The sequence below is a fragment of the Prionailurus viverrinus genome, chromosome A2 (assembly GCF_022837055.1).
Source record: "Prionailurus viverrinus isolate Anna chromosome A2, UM_Priviv_1.0, whole genome shotgun sequence".
NCBI lineage: Eukaryota > Metazoa > Chordata > Mammalia > Carnivora > Felidae > Prionailurus > Prionailurus viverrinus.
The window spans coordinates 119,424,046-119,448,589 of record NC_062562.1 but is presented as its reverse complement, the minus strand read 5'-3'; the positions used below and the strand labels follow the sequence as shown (position 1 = coordinate 119,448,589).

Below are 24,544 nucleotides of genomic sequence, written 5' to 3'. Positions count from 1 at the left end.
CACCAGGCACCCCACCCCTCTCTTTTACTGACTTAAGGTCATTAACTTACCCTTCCTGGTCTCAGTTTCCTCCTCTATAAAAATGTGAGCCTTAAGGAAGTCCCTCTGGCCCTGTATCCATAGCTTTCTGATCCAAATCAGCTGTACCCTGACAATGGAAAGAGAAGTCCAGTCTGGAACCTTCTGGGGCTCTCAAAACTATAGAAAGTATATGAATGACCCCCAAATAGCTAATTAAGTTCAGGCCAGCCTCTGTGGTCCTGTTACAGCCTGGACAGGATTTGGGGTAAGGTTGGAGGTAGCGTGGGTAGGGAAGGTGAATCTAAGGCTGTTCTCTAGTATATAAATCTGTAACGTGCCAATATCACTGAGGAGAAGTCATCTAAAGCTAGTGCTTTTCAAACTGTGGGTCAAGACCCTCTAACGAGTCAAGAAATTTAGTGGATTACCAGCATGTTTTGGAATGGAATGGAATCAGAGTGTATGAGTAAATATAAATATTTGTATTTACTTCTCTTTCAGGGTGTGTGTGTGTGTGTGTGTGTGCGCGCGCGCGCACTGGGTCATGATTTTTTTTTTCAAAACTTTTTTTTTCCATCATTTATTTTTGAGAGAGAGAGAGAGAGCATGAGTGAGTGAGGGGCAGAGGAAGAGGGAGAGAGAGAGAATCCCACGAGGTACAGAGAAAGAGGGACAAAGAGAGGGTCAGAGAGTGCGGAGCCCAATGTGGGGTTCAAGTTCACAAACTGTGAGATCATAACCTGAGCCAAAGTCAGGTGCTTTAACCGACTGAGCCACCCAGGCACCCCTCATATGTCTTTATTGTGAGAATCATTCAAGTGTTTGGAAAGCACAGATCGAGCTGTGTGTGGAGAAAAGGGGTTAGAAGAAGTGTCTTTCCAGGCCAGACATAGGCCTGGGAGAGGGTGGGGAACAGAGCAAGATTGGAATTCATCCCATGGCCCAAACCCCCAAACTAACCCTCTGAAAATTATCTCAGGATCCTTGAGAAAAGAGAAGAGAGGAAAGCCTCCCATATACAAAAACTGACCCTGGCCTGTTTGCTGAGCTCCCTGGGCACTGGGTCTATGCCAATGGCTTGGCTTTCCTGTGTATTTTTCATCCAACAGCTCTCTATGCGGAACCAACCAGGGCTTCTAAGGTCTTTGCACCAGCTACTGTGCCTCGCATCAGCTTGATATTTCCAAATTTCAAAACGGTCCAAGTGGGATCTTTAACCTATCTATTTAGTGATACAATGTGCAATTCTCACTCCAAGAAGATTTTAGGTATACATCTCCTCCGGGGAAGATTATCCCTGCTGATACAGCCTGCACTTCAAAGCTTCCTACCTTATCTTCAGGTTCAGGAATTGTTGGAAGGATGTGTGTTACTAATTACTCAGTCTTCAGGGAGTTGGGGGGCAGGGAGGTAGTGACATTGCTATCAGTTTTACATTCCTTACTACACAGGAGCTAGGTAGGCGTTCTTCCTCAAAGGGGACCTGAGGGTTAGGAGGTTAATTTTCACACACAGAGAGTAAGTGGTAAAAGGGGACTTGAACTCGGGCTTTTCCAGTTTCGAAGGCTACACCTTTTCCACTACGTTATCAGGTCACCCTTTCTGTTCCTGAGCAAGCAACTATGTTTTTTATGAATCCGGATCTACTCCCATTTGAGCTATTTTGTTGATTTTTTTAACGTTTATTTGTATTTTTGAGAGAGAGAGCACACCCACGGGTACAGGTACTGGGCAGAGAGGGGAGGGTACAGAGGATCCAAAGCAGGCTCTGCGCTGACAGCAGAGAGCCTGATGCAGGGCTCAAACTCACAAACCGTGAGATCATGACCTGAGCCGAAGTCAGACGCTTAACTGACTGAGCCACCCAGGTGCCCCTGAGCTTGTTTTAGAAAGTATTCATACTGCTTTCCCAGATGACGAGTTGAAATTTCTCTCAAGCAATAGCAAAACTCAATGTTGCAGCTTCCACAGAATGTACAATAAACACAGATCACTGATGTTGTATTCAATGGGAATTGAAAATCATATAGGTTGATTGTTTTGCTTGACCAGCTTCTTTAAAAAGACAGTAAGGGGGGTGGGCGCCTGAGTGGCTCAGTTGTTTAAGCATCCGACTTCGGCTCAGGTCATGATCTTGCACTCTGTGAGTTCGAGCCCCACATTGGGCTCTGTGATGACAGTTTGGAGCCTGGAGCCTGCTTCGGATTCTGTGTCTCCCTCCGTCTGCCCCTCCCCCGCTCACGCTGTGCCTCTTTCTCTCTCTCTCTCTCAAAATAAATAAACATTAAAAAAATTAAAAAAGAGCAAGAGACAGTAGGAAAAGTAAATGTACAGAATAGAGAATACTACTTGACATGACTACTGGAAGTCTAAAGCTGGATTTCCAGTACACGTTAGGTCAGAATTATTTATATAAAAACATATTCCCAAAATCATAATGCAAATCATTAGCAAAGCATAATTGAAAATACACAATTCCTGGGTTGCCTAGCTGGCTCAGTTGTATATGTGCTGCCGAAGCGAGCGCAGCTGGCTCAGTTGTAGAGCGTGAGACTCTTGATCTCCAGGTCGTGAGTTCAAGCCCCACCTTGGGCATAGAGCTTACATAGAAATACACACTTCTTTTCAATAAAGCTTTTTTGTGTCCCCACCAAGCACATAAAATTAAGTCAACTTATATCAAACCGTCATATATTTACAACTAGTGCTTATAAAATCCTTGAGATGAGAAGGTGCTCTTTAAGATATAACTCTCTGAGGGGCACCGGGCTGACTGGGTTGGTGGAGCACGTGACTCTGGATCTCAGGGTTGTAAGTTCAATCCTCACGTTCGGTGTAGCGATTACTTAAGAAAAAATAAAATCTTATGGGGCGCCTGGGTGGCGCAGTCGGTTAAGCGACCGACTTCAGCCAGGTCACGATCTCGCGCTCCGTGAGTTCGAGCCCCGCGTCAGGCTCTGGGCTGATGGCTCAGAGCCTGGAGCCTGTTTCCGATTCTGTGTCTCCCTCTCTCTCTGCCCCTCCCCCGTTCATGCTGTCTTTCTCTGTCCCAAAAATAAATAAACGTTGAAAAAAAAATTTTTTTTTAAAAAAAGAAAAAATAAAATCTTAAAAAAAAAAAAGATCTAACTCTTTGAAAGCCATTTAATGATCTTACGTGAATATTCACTTTAATTTGGCTCATTTTTAGCCCCTGAGATAAAATCTTTTCCTCTGAAATAAACCAGCTGAAGAAGCTTAATTTTTCACCTTTCACAAAATCAACATATATACTGACATACTTCACTGTACCAAGTAACTGATAAACAAAATTTTGGAAATCAATTATCCTCACCCCATCCACACTGCACTGTGAGGTCCTTGGGCCATACCCTGTGTGTATTTCTTGACTCAGGGTGATGGAAATGAGACATCGCCTAAAGAACAGGATTAAAGGCAGGGTGCTAACAGCAAGCCCTAAATGAGGCTGTGTCACATACCCCTTCTCCCAACAATGTGTTGCTTTGTCCTGAAACTGGAACAATTGACTTTGAAAGGAGAAAGGAATAAGGTGCTGAATTTGTTCTAAACCATGTATCTTAGCAAATAACCAAGGTAACTTTCTTTAACCAATAAGATTGTCTATCAACAAAGCATTCAAACACTTACTAAGTCAAGGCACTCTCTCAGGCAAAATGTCTAAAAATTCCACGGTAGAAAAAGGACAAAACTAAATCTTTATGTCACCGAGACTTAACTTCACAGATAAGGAGAAAAATTAAGGGGTCCACAGTCAATCACTGAAGATAGGAATCCATTTCAGAACCATCACTAATGCAAAGTACCATCCCACCCCTAGGCAAACCTAAATACACCACACATCCAGAAACGCATAGGCTGTGTTAAAATAACAGTTAAATTCGCAACTATCCTTCAGCAGAAACTGCCTCTTGAAAGATTTCTGGTAACCTTTAAAAAGTTTGGTGGATCCCATACTAATAAGGTGAAGAGTCCAATTTTTTTTTTTTAATTTTTTTTTTTCAACGTTTATTTATTTTTGGGACAGAGAGAGACAGAGCATGAACGGGGGAGGGGCACAGAGAGAGGGAGACACAGAATCGGAAACAGGCTCCAGGCTCTGAGCCATCAGCCCAGAGCCCGACGCGGGGCTCGAACTCCCGGACCGCGAGATCGTGACCTGGCTGAAGTCGGACGCTCAACCGACTGCGCCACCCAGGCGCCCCGAAGAGTCCAATTTAAGAGTACTCTTGAGTAGTATTGGGGGTAGAGGGGTCATGGGAAATGGTTCTCCACCTCGGTTCACTGCAGGAACGTTATAAGAAACGCAAAGTTTGTACACTTGGAACTTACTTAATGTTAAATAGCAATTTTACTTCAAAAAAGAAATGCAGAGTTCAAGCAATTAGGGGGCTCCGGGGTGGCTCGGTTAAGCGACTGAGTCTTGATTTCGGCTCGGGTCGTGATCTCACAGTTCAGGAGATTTGAGCCCAACGCCCCTGTCGGCACAAAGACTGCTTGGGATTCTCTCTCTTTCCCACGCTCTCTGCCCCTCCCCTCCCACGCGTACACTCTAAATAAATAAATACACAAGCAGACGATCATTAACAAAAAAGAAGAAGAAATTATGCGTCCAACACAGACGTCTCTGCTAATAGTCCAGGAGACCAGGACATGCCACAAATAAAACCCTGAATTCCCCTCTGCTTCTTCTCAGAGCCTGTATAAACCTCACACTCCATTCTCTCCAACAAGAGAGAGGCGATCCAGTGACATACAAACGGAACAGCTGTTAAATGTCCACCTTCCAATAGGCATGCGAAGTCATCTAAGTTCCTACCACTGTGTTGTCCACAAGCCTGACTCCTCCACAGATGGGGAAACACAACGAAACCAGCAAAGGACCTTTTGTCACATCTTCCTGAAACTCTGTTGTGGACTTTCGCCAGGCGCAAGTGGTAGGTAATCCTAATTTACCAAGAGTATCAGACCTGGGGTAGAGTGGTCAGTATATTCTAAAAGCGTGATCATCACCTTTCCTCTTGGTACCTCGAAGTGAGCAAGGACACGCACACTTTACACCATGAGCCCAAATCAGGCGTGGGTCTCCAGACCCAAATGGCATTTCCTGTTTCCACCAGCCTGCTGTACGACCTGAGTCGTGTGCTGGGATTTGCAGTGATATGGAAGCCTCCCTTTCTTTCTTTTCTATCTCCTCTGATCTGATCCAGACATCCTAGCAAATGCAAGCATCTGGCTATGGCAACGGAGAAAAGACATCCTTACCATGTCTCCAGAACCTCGAGAACTACTATGTACATATCGAAGTAAATTTATTTCTTTAAAAAAAATCATAATAATAACCTTTCCCCCGCAGAAAGGAGAATTATTGACTGCTTTTCAGGGATGTCACGGTAGTTCAGAAGAAGACCCTGTTCAGGCAGTGCTATAGTTTCCTGGAATTCTCGAAATTCTCTTTGGAGGTGGAGGACTGTTTTTGTACATATTTCTTCCAGACTCGCTGGTACCCCCAAACCTTATCTCTGATCTTCAACAACCATGATTCCTAAAGCCACCTGACCAGTTCTGGTCATCGAGAAAACAGAAACTGGCAGAGCTCTCCAAAGGTTCTCCCCCACTCCCGAGGAACACTGAAGTCAACATGTACGCTTACCTTTTGGAGTTTGCCAGCAGAACTTGTAAGTCTGTCTTTACACTTCTTGAGTGGGGTAACACCTAGGTGATACCTAGGGCCCGATTGCCCTGTTTGTCTCAGCACCTTGCCTTTCACTAATTTCAGTCACTGATCCCAGAGGAGTACAACTGGAATGTCAACTTGCAATGAAGTTCCCAGACTGTCATTAAGAAATGCAGCTTTGGGGAGCCTGGGTGGCTCAGTCGGTTAAGCATCCGACTTTGGCTCAGGTTATGATCTCACAGTTCGTGAGTTCCATCCCCGCGTCGGGCTCTGTGTTGCCGGCTCGGAGCCTGGAGCCTGCTTCAGATTCTGTGTCTCCCTCTCTTTCTGCCCAATCCCCACTCATGCTCTGTCTCTCTCTGTCTTAAAAGTAAATAAGGGGCGCCTGGGTGGTGCAGTCGGTTAAGCGTCCGACTTCAGCCAGGTCACGATCTCGCGGTCTGTGAGTTCGAGCCCCGAGTCGGGCTCTGGGCTGATGGCTCAAAGCCTGGAGCCTGTTTCCAATTCTGTGTCTCCCTCTCTCTCTGCCCCTCCCCCGTTCATGCTGTGTCTCTCTCTGTCCCAAAAATAAATATACGTTGAAAAAAAAATAAAAAAAAAAAAAGTAAATGATTTTTTTTTTTTTTAAGGCAGCTTTGACCTTTGGATCTGGATGTGTTAGCATTGTCCAAGTGAAACACCAAAGGAATGTGCAATCACACCCATCTTGGCATCAAAATAAAATGAGAACAGAGGTGGTATATTTCCTATGCAACATCCTGTGTCTGCTCCCAATCCACAGTAGCCATACAAGACCATTTTGCCTAGAGAAAACGGGAAGATCTATAAAGTGACATAGTTGACTACATGATCTGGAGGGTGATTCCTGGTTCTAAATGGCACGCTGCCTTCAATTATAAAGTTAGTATATCCAAACTATTAAAGTCGGGTTAGTCGGTAGATAATCTGAGTGGATCATCTGTATTTAAAGATAATAAAGAGGGGCGCCTGGGTGGCTCAGTCGGTTGAGCGGCCGACTTCGGCTCAGGTCATGACCTCGCGGTCCGTGAGTTCGAGCCCCGCGTCGGGCTCTGTGCTGACAGCTCAGAGCCTGGAGCCTGTTTCAGATTCTGTGTCTCCCTCTCGCTGACCCTCCCCGTTCATGCTCTGTCTCTCTCTGACTCAAAAATAAATAAAACGTTAAAAAAAAAAAAGATAATAAAGAGACCCGAATCCTTTCCTACTAATCCCAATCTCAGTTCAATTACAATTAATAGCATTGACTGAGTACCTAATAGTGCTAGGACGTGCTTATGCTTTCCCCTCCCCGGTGGTCCCGAGTTTCGGGGGGTTTTAGGATCACCCAGGGGAGCTTTGACAACCACGGATGTCCAGACTGCCGCTTCCAAGATTCGGATTCGGAAAAGTCCGAAGGTGCTTCGAACGTACAGCCAACGTTGAAACCCTCCGTGCTTAAAGCCACCGCGGCCAGTCTCGGAACCTTATCTGTCTTGCTGTCCTTGCACTAGTTTCTCTTGCCAGTCCCATGGCTTTGATCCTTTACCTCGGACGGCTGAATAATAATGCATTTTCATCTGCTGTCCTTTTGCTACTGGGGTCGACCTTCCTGAGTAGCCCAGTATCGACAGCTTACAGAATCAGGACTGAGCCCCTTTAGATGCTGCAACTTGACCTCTTTGTTGTCCATTTTTAAGTCAGCTTGTAGGCAAGTTGATTTCACTAACTAGGTCAGGCAGGGCCAGGAGCCCTAACCTAGTATTTGACACATTGCCTGCCTGCCTCCAGCTCGACATCCATGCTATATCATCTTCCACAGCGCTGGTGGCTATAACTTCATGAGAAAACAAAGTTAGGCAGCTGAGGCTGCTGAATGTAGCATCGAGGACCAAGAGCTGGAGTGAGACCATCTGAATTTGAGTCCTGGATTCCCCCCTTTTACTAGCTGTGTGACCTTACACCTGTGTGACTGGCTGTGTGCCAGGATTCTCCAGAGAAACAGACCGAGTATATATATTCACGTAATTATGGGGGCTAAGAAGTGCAGACCCAGGAGAGCCAGTGGTGTGAAGTCCCAGTCCTGGTCCAAATCTGAAAGCAGGAGAAGACAGGCAGAGAGAAAGAATTCTTCCTTATCAGCCTTTTATTCTATCAGGGCTTCAACAGACTGGATGAAACCCTCCCACAGAGGGAAGGGCGATTTGCGGATACACCCAGAATAATGTGTAACCAAATATCTGGGCACCTTGTGGCCCAGTCAAGTTGCCATGTAAAATCACCTATCATGCTGGGCTTTTTTCCTCGTGTCTGAAGTGAAAATAATCATAATTTTTGTCTCATGTAGCGGTGGTAAGAATTAAGGATGACAGCGAATGTGGATTTTTTTAAGTTTATTTATTTAATTTGAGAGACAGAGAGAGAGACTGCGTGCACATGCACATGAGCAGGAGAGGGGCAGAGAGAGAGAGAGAGACAGACAGACAGACAGAATCCCAAGCAGGCTCCACGCTGTCAACGCAGAGCCCTACGCAGGGCTCAAACCCACAAATCTTGAGATCGCGACCTGAACCAAAATCATAGAATTGGATCCTCAACCAAATGAGACACCCAGGCACTCCTGGAATTTTTTAATTAAAAAGCATGAGCCCAGGGGCGCCTGGGTGGCTCAGTTAGTTAACTGTCCAACTCTTGGTTTCGGAAGGGTGAACCCACTATACAAATGTCAGTGAGCATGATTACAAATAGAAGAGTACAAGTAGTTTTCACTTGCAGAAAAAAAATATCTTTTAAAAGTAAGGAACAAGGTAGCTAACGAGAATCTCCTAGTTACCTCTTATCTCTAGGTACCCTCCCCTGGAGTTTTTCCAAAACGTCCCATCTATTTTCTTTCTCTTCTGCTTCCTCTTGTCCTTTTCCTTGTGGCAGTTACTCTGCCCTGCCCTTCCTACGGTCTTTTACACAGCTTTGCAAGAAAAAAAAAAAAATCGAGAGAGAGAAATTGAAATAGGAGAGTCTAGATGAACAAATGAGTGCGAGTTGTATCAGAAGAATGATCAGAGCAAACAGGTGTTATCCTGTGCCTGACTCGCTCAGCTTGTAGAGCATGTGTCTCTTGATTTCAGAGTTGTGAGTTCAAGCCCCGTACTGGGCATAGAGTTAACTTAAAACAAAACAAAAACAAACAAAGCAGATGCTGTCCTAAGCTCTTTATATACATAAAGTCATATAATCCTTACAACAACCCTATGAAATAGGGTCTGTGGGACGTAGTCTCTTAGATAGCCCCCAGTGACCCCTGTCTCCTGGTTTTGATGCCTGTGTAATCCCCTCCCTTTAAGTGTGGGCTGGGTCTAGTGACTCACTTCAAACCAATATATTATTATGGCAAAAGCAATGGTGGAATGTCACTTCTTTTTTTTTTTAATATTTTTTTTTTTTACATTTTATTTACTTTTGAGAGACAGAGAGAGACAGAGCACAAGTGGGGGAGGCACAGAGAGAGAATGAGACGCAGAATCCAAAGCAGGCTCCAGGCTGGGAGCTGTCAGCACAGAGCCCGACACGGGGCTCGAACTCACAAACTGTGAGATCATGACCTGAGCCGAAGTCGGACGCTCAACCGAGTGAGTCACCCAGGTGACCCAGTGGAATGTTACTTCTAAGATTAGGTAACGGAAAGACTATGGTTTCTGTCTAGGCAGTGTGATCTCTATCTCTATCTCTATCTCTATCTCTATCTCTATCTCTGTCTCTCAAGTATGCATGTGCTGCCTGGCTTGTTCATTCGGGGAAAAGCCTGAGGCCATGTTGTGAGCTACCCTATGGAGAGGTCCACACTGCAAGGAACTGAAATAAGCTCATAACCAACAGTCAGTGAAGAATTAAGGCCTTCAGTCAAACAATCCACCAGCAAGAAGTGGAATCCTGCCAACAACCACGCCAGTGAAGTTGGAAGCAGATGCTCCCACCCACCCCAGTTGAGCCCTTAGATGAGACCACAGCCCCAGTGAGCTGACTTTAAGCCAGAGACACCCCGTTAAAATTGTAAAAAGATTTCCACCCACAGAAATTGAGATGATGTTTATTGATTTAAGCTGCTAAACTCTGGGGTGATAGCAACAGATAACTACAACAGGCCTAAGATTATCATCTCCATTTTGAAGATGAAGGAACAATGTGTCAGGGAGACTAAGAAACTTTTAATGATATGAGCCTGTCAGTGGCAGACTGGGGATTCAAACCCAGAAACCTGGTTCCAGAATCTGTGCTTTTGAGTTGCCTGAATGGTTTATGTTTTAATAAATAGATGTCAAAATGCTTATATTTTCTATTTTGTACAATGTGAAACTACAGATGCTGACAATGTACAGGCTCTAAATCAAGTAACATATGAGTTGGGTTTTGCCGGGGTCTCTGACAAGGAAGTGTATTTCCTACCATAAAACCACCCTAGCCACAGTTGGCATCACTAATGAGTTCTTCTCAAGCAAGGTAAAAATTAGTTGTAATAGGTTACAAACACAATCAAAGCCACATCAGTGCCAAACTGGAGGAGAACAAAGACATTGTATGAACCTAAGTCTGGTATTGGCCATACTGTAGGTGTTTAATAAATATTTATGGATTCATTCATTGGGCTAAACTGCTCATTGAATGTCCACCAAAGAAATTGGAGATTAAATTTTTGGAAGGCAGAGTGGCATTGCAGTCTTTAAAAATAGACACACAGGTCCATCCTGCCTCTTATATTACCTTTATCTAATGCATGGAAAGCATAAAACAGTGAATGGCACGTGACGCGTATTCAATAAATGTTAGCTCTTCAACCTTACTGCCTAGCACCACAAGTCTGCTCTCTGGACTTTCTAAGGGTCAGCAGAGAAATGTAGGAGCCACAATTACTGCTGATCTGAAGAAAAATCTGAGTGAAGTATTCACCACCACCACCCCCCCACCTTCCTTGAGCCCCCATACCCATCAACCAGGAGCTTGAAGAGTTCCAACCTAGCAGCTGAGTTCCCTGTTTGGTGCCTTCAAAAAGTGAAGCGTTTGGGGAATGGAAGTCTAACTATTGGAACAACATATAAATAGAAAACTGGGGACATTAGATGCATGAGTCACAGGTCTTCTACTCAACTTCAGCGATTCTTTACTTTTCGTTCACTGTCAAATCACCAAGGACTCCAGGAGAGGACCTTCTGTCCATCAGGGAACTACTTCCGGGGGTGCCCGGGTGGCTCAATCGACTTCCTCTCAGGTCACGATCTCGGGGTCGGTGAGCCCTGCTTCCGGCTCTGTGCTGACAGCTCAGAGCCTGGAACCTGCTTCAGATTCTGTGTCTCCCTCTCTCTCTCTCTCTCTGCCCTTCCCCCACCCACACTCTGTGTCTCTCTCTCTCAAAAATAATAACCGTTAAAATTTTTTAACTTTAAAAAGGAATTACCTCTGTATTGAATTATCCTCACTGACCTTCTTGCCATCTCAACAAGATCCATACTTCTTTTACTGATTCCTCTTCCCCCACTCTACGGTTTCTCTCCCCTACACATACACACACCTATTTTACTCTCACTGCCAAGTTCTTTCTTCCTCGTCTTCCTTTACAAAATATTATATTTGGGAATGACCTACACGTGAATATACACATTGACATCCTGCTTTCACAGTTTAAAAATACATACCGCACAGCGGCACATAGCACACCCTCAAATATTTGCTGAATAAAATCCTCCTTGACTGAATTCCCCCAGGCTGGACGGAGACAGTATCTGACAAGGTGTTCAGTTCCCTAACACTGGTGAGAGCTACAGGAAAGAGAAAGAAAGATTATACATCATCTCTATCAAGCCCTAGCTCCTGTCTATCCTACACGGGAGGAAAGTGAAGCTAGGAAAATAATGTAATCCAGATGACGCAGCTATTTACGAACAGAGCCCAAGCTAGAAGCCTCATCATCGGTCTTCCAATCCAGCGCTATTCGCATGTGGGTACCAATGCCCCTAACTTCCCAAGGGTATGACTTTGTCCGGCCTCAAAGGGGGGCCCTGGGTTCAGCCCCAGGCCTCCACTTCCGACCTCAGGCACACTACTGGCGGGGTCTGACATCCACACTTCATTAGGGCTGGCTCCTACGTGGATTTTCTATTCAGCGCATCAAGGGTGTGGGGCCTGTGCTGACTTTCTGCGGAACCATCCCGAAAAGGGCCCTCGACTTCCCTTCTCCTCCACCCTGGGGCTACTTGCAGGCTATCATTCCCACCTTCCTCCAGGCTCCAGCCAGCCAGGCGGCTCTGGCACGGGTCTCTGTGCAACTGGCTCCCAGCGCCTTGATGAGGCGTGTTTAATCTTCCACCCGGATTATTTAACCTCCGCATCCTTGTTAACAAACAGCCATTATTAACGAGATGAGAGACCACATGGGGTGGGCTTCTACAGACAATGCGCGCTCCCTTGGCCTTTCCGCAAGCAAATTCATAATCCTCGGCGACTCGGCCGCCCCAGCCCTCCTGCCAGGCCTGAGAGGGAGTCGGGAAATAGTAGGAAGCGGGTGATCGGGACCCTTATCCACGACCCCCTGCGCCTGCAGGGTCCGGGGTCTGCAAGATGGAACTGTACCTCTCGCTTCCTTCCCTGCCTCCCTCGCTCGCTGGCTCGCTAGCTCTCCCAAGGGACTGATACAGTGCGTTATAAATTTTACCTTTCCAGTGTGCAGGAGAGGCGAGAAGAGGCTGTGTCCCAGCTCCGGGCCGGCCTGTCCCCGAGGACACCAATTAAAGGCACTAATTGGACAGCAATACATCAAAGTCGCTCCCGGGAGTGGGTCCTCAGAGCGCCAGGAATCCATTAGTTGGGCTTTTGTTTCAAAACAGAGAAATACAGAGGAAGAGAAAAAAAAAAAAGAAAAAAAAAAACACCTCGACGCGGATGGGAGTGGCGCGTGTGCTGTACCGCATAGACTCCGCTCTGTGTTCTCTGGGAGCCTCTCTCTCCTCTCCTACTCCAGGCTCGGTACATCAAATGATCTTTCCCGCCTCTCTGTTCCGACCCGCCTCACTTCCATCCCCAAAGAGCGCCGCCTAGAAAGGTCCTCTCTTCCTCGGACCTGCATGCAAACAGGGCCCGTGTAGACGCTGCCCCGTTATACCTAAGCGAGCCTGTACCGATTCCGGAAGAACCAATTCACCTCCCCGCGCACCTTGTTCTGGGTCTTTGCCTAACCCTGGTGAGGAAGGGGAGGCGCAGACACCTCGGGGAGGCCCATGTCGCCTCGAAGTCGGCTGCACTGGGCTGTCACGAGGCGCCGGGACTCCCGCGGGAGGGGGACGACGCAGGGGGACTGGGCTCACCGGGAGGGGTTACATCAGGATGCGGGGAGGGGCGCTTCGATGGGGGGAGGAAAGGGCGCTACTTTGGAGAATTTGGGCGCTGCTCACATGCCGGAGGGCACCCAGAGAAGCCGGCCGGGGTGGGCCCCAGGTCCCCGAAGGAGGCGAAGTGACCCCAGGTGTCCAGGGACCGCAACGATGAGGGGCCCAGCGGCTATGGGGGCCCCTCCCCAGCGTCGGCTCAGAAAGAGGCTGGGCTTCCAGAGTCCGGAGCCCCGCAAGGCCGTCGGACCTGTGCGCGACGAACGCAGACCCGGGCTGAATCTGGCGAGCCCCCAGCACAAAGTGGCATGCGCCGGGGTCGGCGTCCTCGGGCGCAGTGACTCGGCCTGCCTGACCCGGGTCGCACCCGGCAGCCGCCTGGGCCGGGGAGGCGGGAACCTCGCCCAGGGCCGGGGCTCCGAGGGCCATGCTGCGGTTTCCCGCCGGCCCTGCAGCGGGCGAGGGCGAAGGCTAGGCCGGCCCGGGTGGGTACGGCAGCCAGGGCGCAGGATGGAGCCACCGGACTCGGCCTCACCTGGACCGAGGGGAGGCCAGAGGCCGAGCCCCGGGCGCCCCGCATCCTGCGGGGGCCGCGCCCGCTCCCTTGCCTCAAGGAGCCAGATTGGAATGGCTGCTTTTGATGCCATTTGTTACCAACCCCGGCATTTGTTTTCCATTTTATAAACGCTTCTCTTTAAGTAATTGTCCCTGTTAACAGCGTATACCTTTCAGCAGCCTCCGCTGCGCTATAAATAATCCCGATGAAGATGCAAGGATATGACTTTCACAAGATTGGACAATTGATTCAATCTGTGACCCGCGATCGCGAATAATATTGGAAGGCTATTTAAACAGATGAAGGCCTAAATTGTCTTGCTTGTATCTGAATTAATTTCTCATTCATCATCATTATGAAGTGATTGGTCTATTCAAGCTCTTCAGCCTGCTGGAACGGAGCGGGATTTAAATGAGATTGTAACACAATTTAAATGCTTGCCGACTTTAACGAGGCCAATTGAGCAGCTGCAATAAATACAAATATTTTTCTAAACAGCCTTGTTTTAAATAATTACTTAATGCTTTCATGTTATTTTTAAGTGGCAATCTTTCTCTCTTTCCTACTCCTGCTCAGAATATCACATACTTATTTGCTGAGAAGGCGATTTTCGAAAGGACTTTGTGTCTCTGTTTGCTTTGTAGAAGGTAGCATGCCTTTTGTGGTTGGCTTTTTTTTTTTTTTTCACCCAGGGCCAACATTTCGGGGTCCCACAGCTGGCGCACATGGTGAACCGCACCTTGGTTTCCCTCTGATGCAGTCGGATGTGTTTGCCCTGGCAGAGCCTGGGAGAAGCTGAGTGATGGAAGAAATTTGCCCTTCGGACCAAGTCATTTATCCAGACGGGTTTAGCTGGATCTTGCAAACGAATCCAAGCGACTGCACTTACGGATGACACCCCGAAGAGTGGTATCGCTTCTGACTTGTTCTGATGACCGTCATCATCTCGAGCAAATCAGAATTCCAGCATATCTCAAAGGTGTCCCTTAGGAAGTTCAATCTGCCAGCAGTTTGGCTCCCGTGCAAGTCGACCGGAGTGGGTGGAGGAAGGCTGAGAATTTCTTTGTTTAGGGAATAGACACGGAAAGAGAACATGGCTACAAAGGTTGGTTGGGGTGGGGTAATTTAAAAAAATACACCCCCCCCTTTTTTTTTTGCCCCTTTTCCTCCCCCTACTCCCTCTCTCACTCTGGGGAGATGGTGCAAGAAGATGCTGAGAAGGAAAACCTCTTCCCACTTTGAGAATGGCATCCTCAACGACCCTCTGCCGTGACACCCACGCTCTTCCATCGACATATGGCGGCGGGTGTTTCCTCAATTGGGGAATAATGGAGGCAACCGAGCGGGAGAAGCCTGGGGAACAAAAGAATCTTTTAAACTTTCGCCAAAAGGCTGGGGGTGGGGGGGGGGTGGGAGACACGCGACCTGCCCCGGAGACCCAAGCTCCCATTTGCAGCGATCTGTCTAGGACCACGTCCCTTTGGGAAGCCTAGGGTGAGGGAGGGTGCGTTCTGAATCACTTCTCTGTCTGCCTCGGAGGGCGCAGGAGGACTCAACATCTGAGGTGTTAGGGTGCACGGTTAGTGCCTGGGAAGGCAGAGAAACCATTCGTGGGACAGAACACACTGCGTTGGGGGGGGGGGGAAGGGGTGCGATCAAACTGCGGGCCAGGAAAAAAAAAATGGGGACAAGGGTGGAGGAACCAAGTGATTTGCTCTGTAACTGGGCAATTTAATGCCAGAGTTAGGGAGCTGCTGGCCGGAATCATTTTGTCCTCGGAGGCTCTGCGGAGCTCATCCTCTTCATCCTGTTGTTTAAAATGAGCATTATCCCAAACATATGCAATGCAATCAGTTTGGTCACACTTACAAGAACACGCTTTAATAAGGCAATCAATCACACGCTAACAAGCCGGCGACGGCCGGCGCTGAGCGTGCACTCCGGCTGCGGGACGGCTGGTCTTGCCCGGCCCGGCGGACTGCGGCTGAGCGCTGGTCTGCTCTCCCAGATCCCGACGCCGCCGGGTCGCAAGGGGGTTGAGGAGCCCAGGGAAAGTGTGTGTGTGTCGGGAGTGAGGTGTCAGACTTTGCAGGGGTGACGGTGGACTCTGGGCCCCAAAGCGGCGTGGGGGAGGGGAGGGGAAGCCCGAACTTGAAGCTCATAGCTGCAGGGGACCCTAATAGCTGTTGTGAGACCCAGAGCCTCCGTTTTCCCACCTGCAAAATGGGACCAAGATGGGGCAAAGCTAAGCAGAGGCTCTTAGACAGTTGAAAAAAATAATAATACCACGCCAACCCTGTTGTTTGGTTTAGCCTTCTTTTACAGACAAGGAGACTGAGGCTGTGGAGGGGCGGTGCCTTCTTCAGGGTCATCTCCCACCCTCCCCCACTTCCGCCAAAATGTAGGTATCAGGCCAGGGCGGTTGCCAGGTGCAGGCGGGCAAAACCTGTTTTTAGGTGCAGGGGTGGAGAAGGGAGAGTGAGAAGTGGTGCCTAAGCGCCAAACCGCAAACCTTGGCAAAAGGGAAATTTCATTATGAAGTAATGAGTAATTCCTCCTGGCAAGATGTATTGTTATATCTTCCACTTCAATTTGGAGGAAGAGAGGCTCAATTACCCAGAAAATACAGTCAATTAAAGGCTGCTGATTGGACACGAGGCCGGATCATCGATCTTGTACTTTCCAATATCGCTGCAGACACCTCATTTTCCCTCCCTATTAACTGAAAATACGCCTGGCATTACGGCAACCCGCAGCCCATTTACCTGTCGCAAGCAATCTGGGCCTGCCGCGAAGTAACCGCGAAATTTGCCCGAGTTTGGCACGGGGAGCTTCCCGGGCTGCAGAGGTAGCTGCGAAAGGCTGGGGGTGGAGGAGGGAAGGGGAGGATACTGAAAACCTCAGCTCAAGGCTTTGCTTGGGAGGGCGGGAGGGTTTCTCTGGAACCCACAGAGGGATGGAGGCCGATTGAGGGTTCCCCATCTGCCCACAGAGACACTGGCAGGGGACCCTTGAAGTCCACGCAATTCCGCGCTCCCAGTCTGCCCATGACGCCCATCTCTCCCCTGCGTGTCCGGGACTCAGAGGCAGCCACGGTGGCTCTCCTCCGGGGATGGAGGTTGGGGGTGAGGTGGCTGAGGGGGGCACCAACCCCCTAGCCCTGACCAGGCCAGAACTCCATTCTGGGAGAGGACTTTCAGTTTGAGGAGCATTCAGACCCACCCTTGCCTACCCAGGAATCCGCCTCCCTCCTTTCCCTGAACCCTAAGGTGCAGACTCAGCTTGACCCAGGAAGCCCAGCTCGCTGTAATTCTCAAGCTCCGCCCTCACTGCCTCATTCACCTCTAACCTTGGGTTGGGGGTGGAAGCAGGATCCACAGAGACCTTAGTCCAGGGTCCCCTTTCCTCCAAAGTTTGGAGCAACTGGAGACGAAACCATCGCAGGGGTGAGCCCCAGGTGGGCCAGTTCAGCATGGAAGGCCCCCAGTGTACAGGGAGTTAAGAAAACATGCACCTCGGGGCAGTCAGAGCCTGCCTTCTCCACATCTATGCGATGTCCTGTCTCTGCCAGGGCCAGCAGAAGTTTGGGAGACTGTCTGCAGGTGCACGTCTTGGTTCCTTCTATACCTAAGCTTCTGGTGGCCGACCTAGCAATTCAAAAAGTCACTGCACTGCCTGCTGCCCCAAACATTAAAATGTTAAAGTGAGAATTATGTCCAGCTTTTATTGCAGTATGGTTCACAAATTGCAACAGCAGATTCTTCAGGCTTCGAAGGAAAACCAAACCGAATTCATTCCCTACTGGAAGAACCACTCCCTCCGTCAGGGTGAAGCTTGTTATTGAGGGGTACACGTTCTCCTAGCCCTCAAAAACTGGCTGCAGGAATGAGGGTGAGAGTGAGAGTGTGGGCGCAGCCCCCAAACAAAACCTGGTGAAGGGGAAGGGCAAGGTCCCCAGAAGGGGCGGAAGGCTTCTGCTAGTGTCTGAAAGCCAAGCCTCCGTGGCAGCTTGGGAGGAAAAGGAGAGGAAGAAGGACGTAAAATGCCAACTGTACCGGGAAGAGCCAGAAAGCTCTTGGTGAAGGGAAGGTGAACAGGCAAGGGCTTGAAATAGCCTCTAATTTGCTGGCAGATACTTAGTGAGGGAAGGAGACGAGGTCCCTGCTCCCTAAGCTCTTCCCTGGGCGCCTTGTTAACAGCTCAACTCTGGGCTCCGTGGCACGGTGATCATTATTATACATTCAGCATTCAAAAACCCTCCTCACACATATCACTTGCTAATCAGGGTGTGTATTGGGCCCGGGGAGAAGAGAGACTTGGTAGAAGCTGCCAAGAGGCCCTGAGGCCTCCGCAACGTCTCTGCCAATGCTAAATAAACAAAAAGTGGGGGTAGGTAAGGAGAGATGATGGAGCTGCAAGTTGAGAGATAGCAGGAAGCTAGGAGAGAGACACGAGATCAGGTGCTGGGAGATGCCAGAACGAGAAAATGTGTAACTGAGGCTCCAGGAAGGCAAGAGAGCCCCTAGGTTCCATGGGAGAGCCAGGATCTTCCGTGGTAGTAAATCACCCCTCCCACTCTCTCCCCTAGGCGGCTGGTGCATCGCCATCCACAAGCCCCTTGCCGTGCCTTGGAAAAGCTGGCAAAGATTAATCTCTACCTGCCCTGCATACACAGCATTTTGTTGGGAGAGACAGCAGTTTCCTTTCCAGTGCTTGGGCTTGGCCTTTGGGGGAAGGGGGGGTCCCGGGTGAGGCAAGGGTGTGAGGTGGGGGTGTGAGGAGGGACCGAGGGGCTGGATATCGGTGGCTGCTGCTACTAAATTTGTTTGGCTTTGGAGCCATCGCCTCAACCCCCGTCCGGGGCACGGGGTCCGGTGAAAAACGGCTGAGGGGCCGCCCCAGAGGAAGGTCTCTCGGCCTCTGCCTCCCCATCCCCACTCCTGATCCCCAAACGCGCCAGCCACTGCCGCTCCCCAGGCGTCCCGATCCTGGAGGCCGAGTCCCTCTGGTCCTTTTCGGCCGGCTTCTTTCCCCCTCGGTGCCCTGGGGGCAGGGAGGGGCGCTGGCTGAGTCCCCACGCGGGGGGCGGGGGGGAGCCCACGGGCGTCCTGGAGCCGGCGGCCCGCGGGCAGCCCCTTATCTGGTGAGGGGCACCTCTTCTCTCTGGTCCAGCGCGACGGAGGAGGCCTTGCTGAGCACGGAGGGCGCGAAGGTGAGGAAGGAGTCCGAGCGGGAGGTGGAGGCACAGGTGAAGTCCGAAGCGGCGGCGGCGCGGGGCGCCAGCCCGTTGGCGGGGCCGCTGTGGCAGGCGAGGCAGGAGCAGGGCCCGCCGGCCGCCGCGCCCAGTCCGTGCGCCGGGCCGGGGTAGAGCGGCGGGTGGCGGAAGGCGCACAGCAGTTCGGGCCGCGGGTAGGGCTGCGACAGCACGCGGAAGGTGTCGAGCGGGCGCAGCGGGCCGCTGAAGGGCGAGGCGGCGGCGGACGCGGCGGACGCGGCGCCCAGGCCCACGGGCGAGTAGTAGGGCAGGGGCAGGTGCGACGGGAAGGGGTAGGGCAGGCCGCCCGCGGCCGCCGCGTGGCTCATCATGTACGTGTAGAAGGCGGGGTCGGCCGGGTGAGGCCACGTCATGGCCAGCCGCTGCCGCTTGTCCTTCATGCGCCGGTTCTGGAACCACACCTGGGGAGGAGAGGGGCAGGTTCGGCGGCTGCAGGGGCGCCGGCCCGGGCGCACGGAGCCCCAGGAGTCCTGCCCCCGCGGCGGGGGACGATGCCGGTGGCGCTGGGAAGAGCCGCGGCAGAGACCCTCTGGGCGGGGGCAGAGCCCCGCCGCCACCACCTGGCGCTGGAATCCCCCGTGGAGAGGTTCGGGGAGTGGCTTCAGGATCTGTCCCTCCTTCCCTCTGCCAGGGCTCCCTGGAGGGCCAGCCCGGTGTGGACGCGCAAGTAGCCCGGTGGACTAAGGACTCTGCTGGTCTGAGGTCGCAGGCAGGGCTTCCCCAGAAACACCGCCCCTTCCAGCCGCTCTCCCTCGGGGCAAAGGCACCCCATCCCCGCTGTTTGTTTGGCTAGAAAAGGCAGAGAGTCTACCGCAAGCCAGCAGGTCCCGCCTAGGGTCTGTCGGGAAGGTGAAAGTGCACACACCTGGCGCCCGCACCAGGCCTCGACACCCCCGGCCTAGCTGCCACGTGGGCTGGGAGACCCCAGGCTGTGATTCTTGGCCCAGGACTTAGGGAGTGGACAGTTGGTATTTACTTCCTGCTGAGTGGGCGCACTCCTTCTCCCCGGTCTCGGGGCGCATACCTTGATGGTGGTTTCCGGCAGGTTTAGGGCGGCGGCCAGCTCGCATCTCCGCGGCCTGGATACATAGTTCTCCCTGTAGAATTCCTTCTCCAGCCGGGCAATCTGCTCCCGGGTGAAGGCGGTACGGTATCGGCGCATCTGGTCACTGGCGCTGCAGGCCAGGGTGCCCTGCGAGCTGCCGCTGCTGTTGCTCTTGGGGGCCTCGCTGCCGCTGTTGGGACTGCTGGCCGGTGCCTCTGAGCTGGGCCCTGCATAGGGAGCCCAGAGCACATGCACACACAGAACACACAACAGACACACAAAACGCTGCTGATGTGGGGCTGTAGGCCCAGGGCATATATGAAAGGTGGGGGAGAAGGGGACACAGCCTCAGTTTCTGCCTCTGCTGGGGCCTGGGGGACTTTGAGAACAGGGAAGAGAGGTGGGGGGCGCGGGGGGGGGGGGTGGCTCACCATCCAGACGATTGCAAAGCAGCCCTTAGGCCTGGCCGGGCTGCTGTCTGGGAGACCTCAGTCTTGAGGCCTGCTGGGTACAGAAGCCGCAACCACCCTGGCCCCTTGCCTTGCTTGGGGCACAGACTGGAAGCAGACCCTCTGAGCTTTGTGCCCTCCGTTGGCAGGAGTGGGCAGTGTGCATATCTGCCGGGCAAGTTGAGATGCACCTTTGGTACTAGAGTGTTGTGAGCTCTGGGGTCTTCGTGCCTTGCAGGATGCGGTGCACAAACTGAGTTTCCTTGCTTTTGTGTGTGCCAGGCTGCCGGTGTAGGTGCGGGAATGTATACTAGGCTGCATGTGCATAGGAGTGTGTGCGTGAATATCCTATCGCCTTCATAGATCTGAGCGGCCCTTGGCTTGTTCTGAGGGCATGCTGTGGTTAGGGAGTCTGGGTTGAATGGATAAGATGGTAATGAATGGACGTGGGTGTTCAACCAGGTGTTGGCTGCCAAGGCCAGAGGGTGGTTTTCTGCCCTGCCATGGTCTTCCCATCTCCCCCCACAGCTCGGTGGAGGAGTCTGTTGCTGGGCTCTCCCTCCTACTAGCTTTCCACCCCTCTTTGGGAGACTCCCTTCTTGGCCACCTCCCCCACAAACTAGCCCCTCGTCAGGGAGGGGTTCTCCAGTTAAAGCAGCAGGACAGCACCCCTCCTTTTGGGTCTAACCCGAGGAAGGGTGGGGCTCCTGCCCCCCGCAGCTCCTTTTTCCTTTGGGTGGAGAAGTGGGACTGGGAAGGAAAGGGGAATGGGGGAGGGCCAGAGCTCTGCCTTTTCAAATGCAACCGGAGACCAAAGGCAATTAGATCATTGGGACCATTTCCGACCTGGCGCCACCGAGCCCGGGAAGTGACAAGGTAATTTGGACCTCTGACCGACGTGCAAACTGGTCGGAGGGCCGCGGCACCCAGGCAGCCCGAGTCGGCCGCGGTTTTACGGTCCTTTATGGACTCTGGGCTTCCGCGCCTGGATGCGCCTTACACCCCGCCGGCCACAAACTGCCCCGACCCGCGTTTGATCTCGCCCACGCCGGGGGGGGGGGGGGGGGGGGGGGGGGAAGGTGTCTTCCCCAAGCAGTTGAAGCAGTACCACAAAACTCTGGGGGGTTGGGGTGCGCTTTGAACCCCCCTCAAGCCCAGGGCTTGCGTCTCCCTCCTCCCGAAAAGCACAGCTGTCACCCTCAGTCCCGCCAATGCCAGAGCACAGAAGGAGACCCCAGCCAGGGCGCAGATAGCTGGGGAGAGTTGCTCAGGTGGGTCCCCCCAGCCACCCTGCCCTGGGGGAAAGGAGTGTCTTCCTCCCCTCTGGAGCTGAAGTGGAAGGTGGGCGCGGTGGGAGGCCCGGGAAGAGAAGGGGGCGCGATGGCTACCTTTGCTGTGCTGGTACTCGGCGTTCGCCGTGGCGCAGTCCGGGGTGCAGCTCACCTCGATTTCTTCATAGAAATCCGACTCGGTGTCCGAGCTGCTAGGTTGCCCCTGGCCCGAGAGGCTGTCGGCGGAGGGGGCCGGAGGTCCGGGGCCAAGCACCGCAGCCCCGGCTGCCCGCGACTCGGCGCCCGGCCCGGGAGCGCTGCCTGCTAGTCCGTCGACCGGCTCCTCCTCCAGGCCTGCCCCGCCGCGCTCCCGGGCGGCCGGAGGACCGGCCCGCGGGCTCAGGCAACCACGGGGCACCATCTTCTCGGGCGGCTCGGGCAGCGGGCTGCCCACGGCTTCGGACAAATTGGAGACTCTCTTGCCAACCAGAGTACCAAGCTGACCCGCATCCAGAAACATAACCATGTCCTTTCGGCTCTCCATCCCGGGGCTCGCCGGAGGGGGTGGGGGAGGGAGTAAGCCCCAAGTGAGCTCCTAGCCCCCGTCTCCCTGGGTCCCCAGCGGTCCGACAGATCTTGGCTTCGGGAGGCAGAAAGAGAGGCCAGGCGACCGGGCGGGCGCGGAGCGGCCGGAGCGCGATGTCGACGGTGACGGCGGTGGCGGCGGTGGGGAGCTGGGGTCACCTTGTGATGCGAGCGCTCCTCTGTGCCGCACCGCCTCTGGGAGGAAGCCCCATTGCCCTCTTCTTTCTAAGCTGTCATCCTCCTGCTGCAATCGTCATTACAGTACCGCTGGTGACGCCACTCGGCGAGCGCAAGTGGATAAATAGAAACGTCTGCCACAGCGAAGATGAAAGGAGACCCGCAGCTAATGGCTCGGCAGTGATGCGCCAGGTGTGGGCCTGGCTCGAATGGGGAGGAGAGTGTGAAAACAGAGAGATACACACACTGAGAGAGGGAGACACCCAAGCAGAGGGGATGCAAATGGAATTCTGCAGAAAGAAAAAGAAAGCTTAAGGCGCGCCGCGAGTTCCGCAGGAGCTGCGGGACTCGGTAATTGAATAAGCTTCTGTTTTGTGTGTGTGTGTGTGTGTGTGTGTGTGTTTTATTGTTGTTTTGGCTTTTGTTTTCTTAACTTGGTGCCTTGATCTAACATTTGATGAGAGAATCCATAACTGCATTTTAAAAGTGTGAAGGCCGGCTCACAAGCCTCGCTTCTCGCGTCCTTACAACTGCCTGTGCTGGCGGGCTAACCTCGCAGGGGCTCCAAAGTCTTTTTACAAGCTACCGAAAAAACATATTCCTCCTCCCACCGGTTGTCTGGAGAGTTTGAGCCGGGGGTATCCTTTCCTCTCTCTTCCTCCTCCCACCCCCCCCTTACCCCCAGATGTCTCCTTCCTCCTGGAAACCAAAAGAGAACTTTGCTATTTTTCTTCCCCAAGGGGTAGGAGATAAATGCGCTAAGGCTTTTTCTTTAAGGACCTGCTTTGGCTGCTGACTCCACATGCTAGCTGATTTTTTTTTTTTTTTTAACTCCCCTTCCCCATCTAGGTGGCCTTAAGCTTTCCACAGCTCGGCTTGACCTCCAGGTGGCTATTCATAGAAGAAATCGTTTTCCCATTTGCTTGGGCCTCGCCTGCGCTTCAGGTATGTAGGGTGGGGAGAGGTTCTAAGAGTGGCCTTTTTTTTCTTTTCTTGCCCATATTTTAAGGTATTCGTTCAGAGTCAACGAATTCCTCTGGAAACAGGTTTTGCGAGTGAGGAGACACTAAGAAGTGCGGCCCCTACAGCGGCAGCAACGGAGGCTCCCAGCTGGGAGAAGGTGCTGTTCTCATCTAGAGACCGGGGGGCAGGGGAGGGGTTGAGAGTACCCCAGCACATGACATCGGGGTTCACAGAGCTTGGACTCCCGGGGTCCTCCCCCAGGTCCTGCCTACAGGCTTCAGTGGCACTGGGGATAGAAGAAAGAGAAGTCACTGAAAATGCCCTGAAATATCAAGTGACTAGGGGTGCTCATAATCTTTGAGGGCAAAGGGGAACCTCCAAGGCAAGGTTGGGGGTAGTTTGTAGTGCTTGTTGTCTTTGGAAGCAGCCACAGGCTCCCTCTCTCAGGTCTGCTTCCAGGGAAGGTACACTGGAACCCATTAGGAAACTGACCCCTTGCCAGCTCTGAGCAAGTGTGTTGGGGCCAGGCAGGTGGGCAAGGGCTCTCCCCACTTTGCCAAGGGCAGGAGGCAGCCCTCTTCTCCACTGTCCTATCCCTCCAACTCTCCTTTCTCTGCCCCTTCTCCTTTCTCAGAGCTTCTGGTTCTAAGCAGCTAGGGCTGCCCCTGTACACCCCCCCCCCCCACTTCTTCTCAGTGTCCCAAGACAAAGCTCCAGTTTCTGAGATTCTAAAGAAAAGTGTTATCACTATCTTTTATTTTTTTGTCTTCCTATTTTGCTTTCCTCCATATTCTCTTTCTCAACTCCTCTCCCTCTTTCCCCTGCCTCTGTCTTTCTCTCTGTGGGCTTGTGGAGGTGGTGGAAACAGCAAAGCATTCAAGCAAGACAAAGTTCCCTTCTCACTCCTGCTTTCTACTTCCCCTGTTCAGTAAGAAGATGCTCATTCACCTCAGCTGGGGTTGGGGCCGGTGGGGGGGGGGGTGGTGGTGGAGAAGGTAGGGGGATCCGAAAAGTAAGGTAATGTTGGCCTAAACATCTCCACTCCCTGGGACTCCTGAAGCAACCATCTGCTGAGCACTGCTAGATTAAAACTCCCAGGGAATATTCTAAAGGTGAGAGGAGCGACTGGGAGTGGGGATCAAA

At 51.9% G+C, this 24,544-nt stretch overlaps 1 protein-coding gene across 2 annotated transcripts; it reads right to left on the bottom strand.

Moving 5' to 3' along the window:
* Nucleotides 1-17,474: 17,474 nt before the first annotated feature.
* EVX1 (even-skipped homeobox 1) lies at nucleotides 17,475-22,302 on the bottom strand. 2 transcript variants are annotated; one of them, XM_047849456.1, is made up of 3 exons: nucleotides 21,794-22,302; nucleotides 19,936-20,183; nucleotides 17,475-19,312 (listed from the first exon to the last, which is right to left on the bottom strand). In XM_047849456.1, the coding sequence occupies exons 1-3, from the start codon at nucleotides 22,218-22,220 to the stop codon at nucleotides 18,773-18,775; spliced, it is 1,215 nt and encodes a 404-aa protein (XP_047705412.1). In that variant the 5' UTR covers nucleotides 22,221-22,302; the 3' UTR covers nucleotides 17,475-18,772. The 2 variants fall into 2 exon arrangements, with proteins under 2 accessions (XP_047705412.1, XP_047705413.1); XM_047849457.1 differs by having other exon boundaries at nucleotides 21,849-21,915.
* Nucleotides 22,303-24,544: the final 2,242 nt, after the last annotated feature.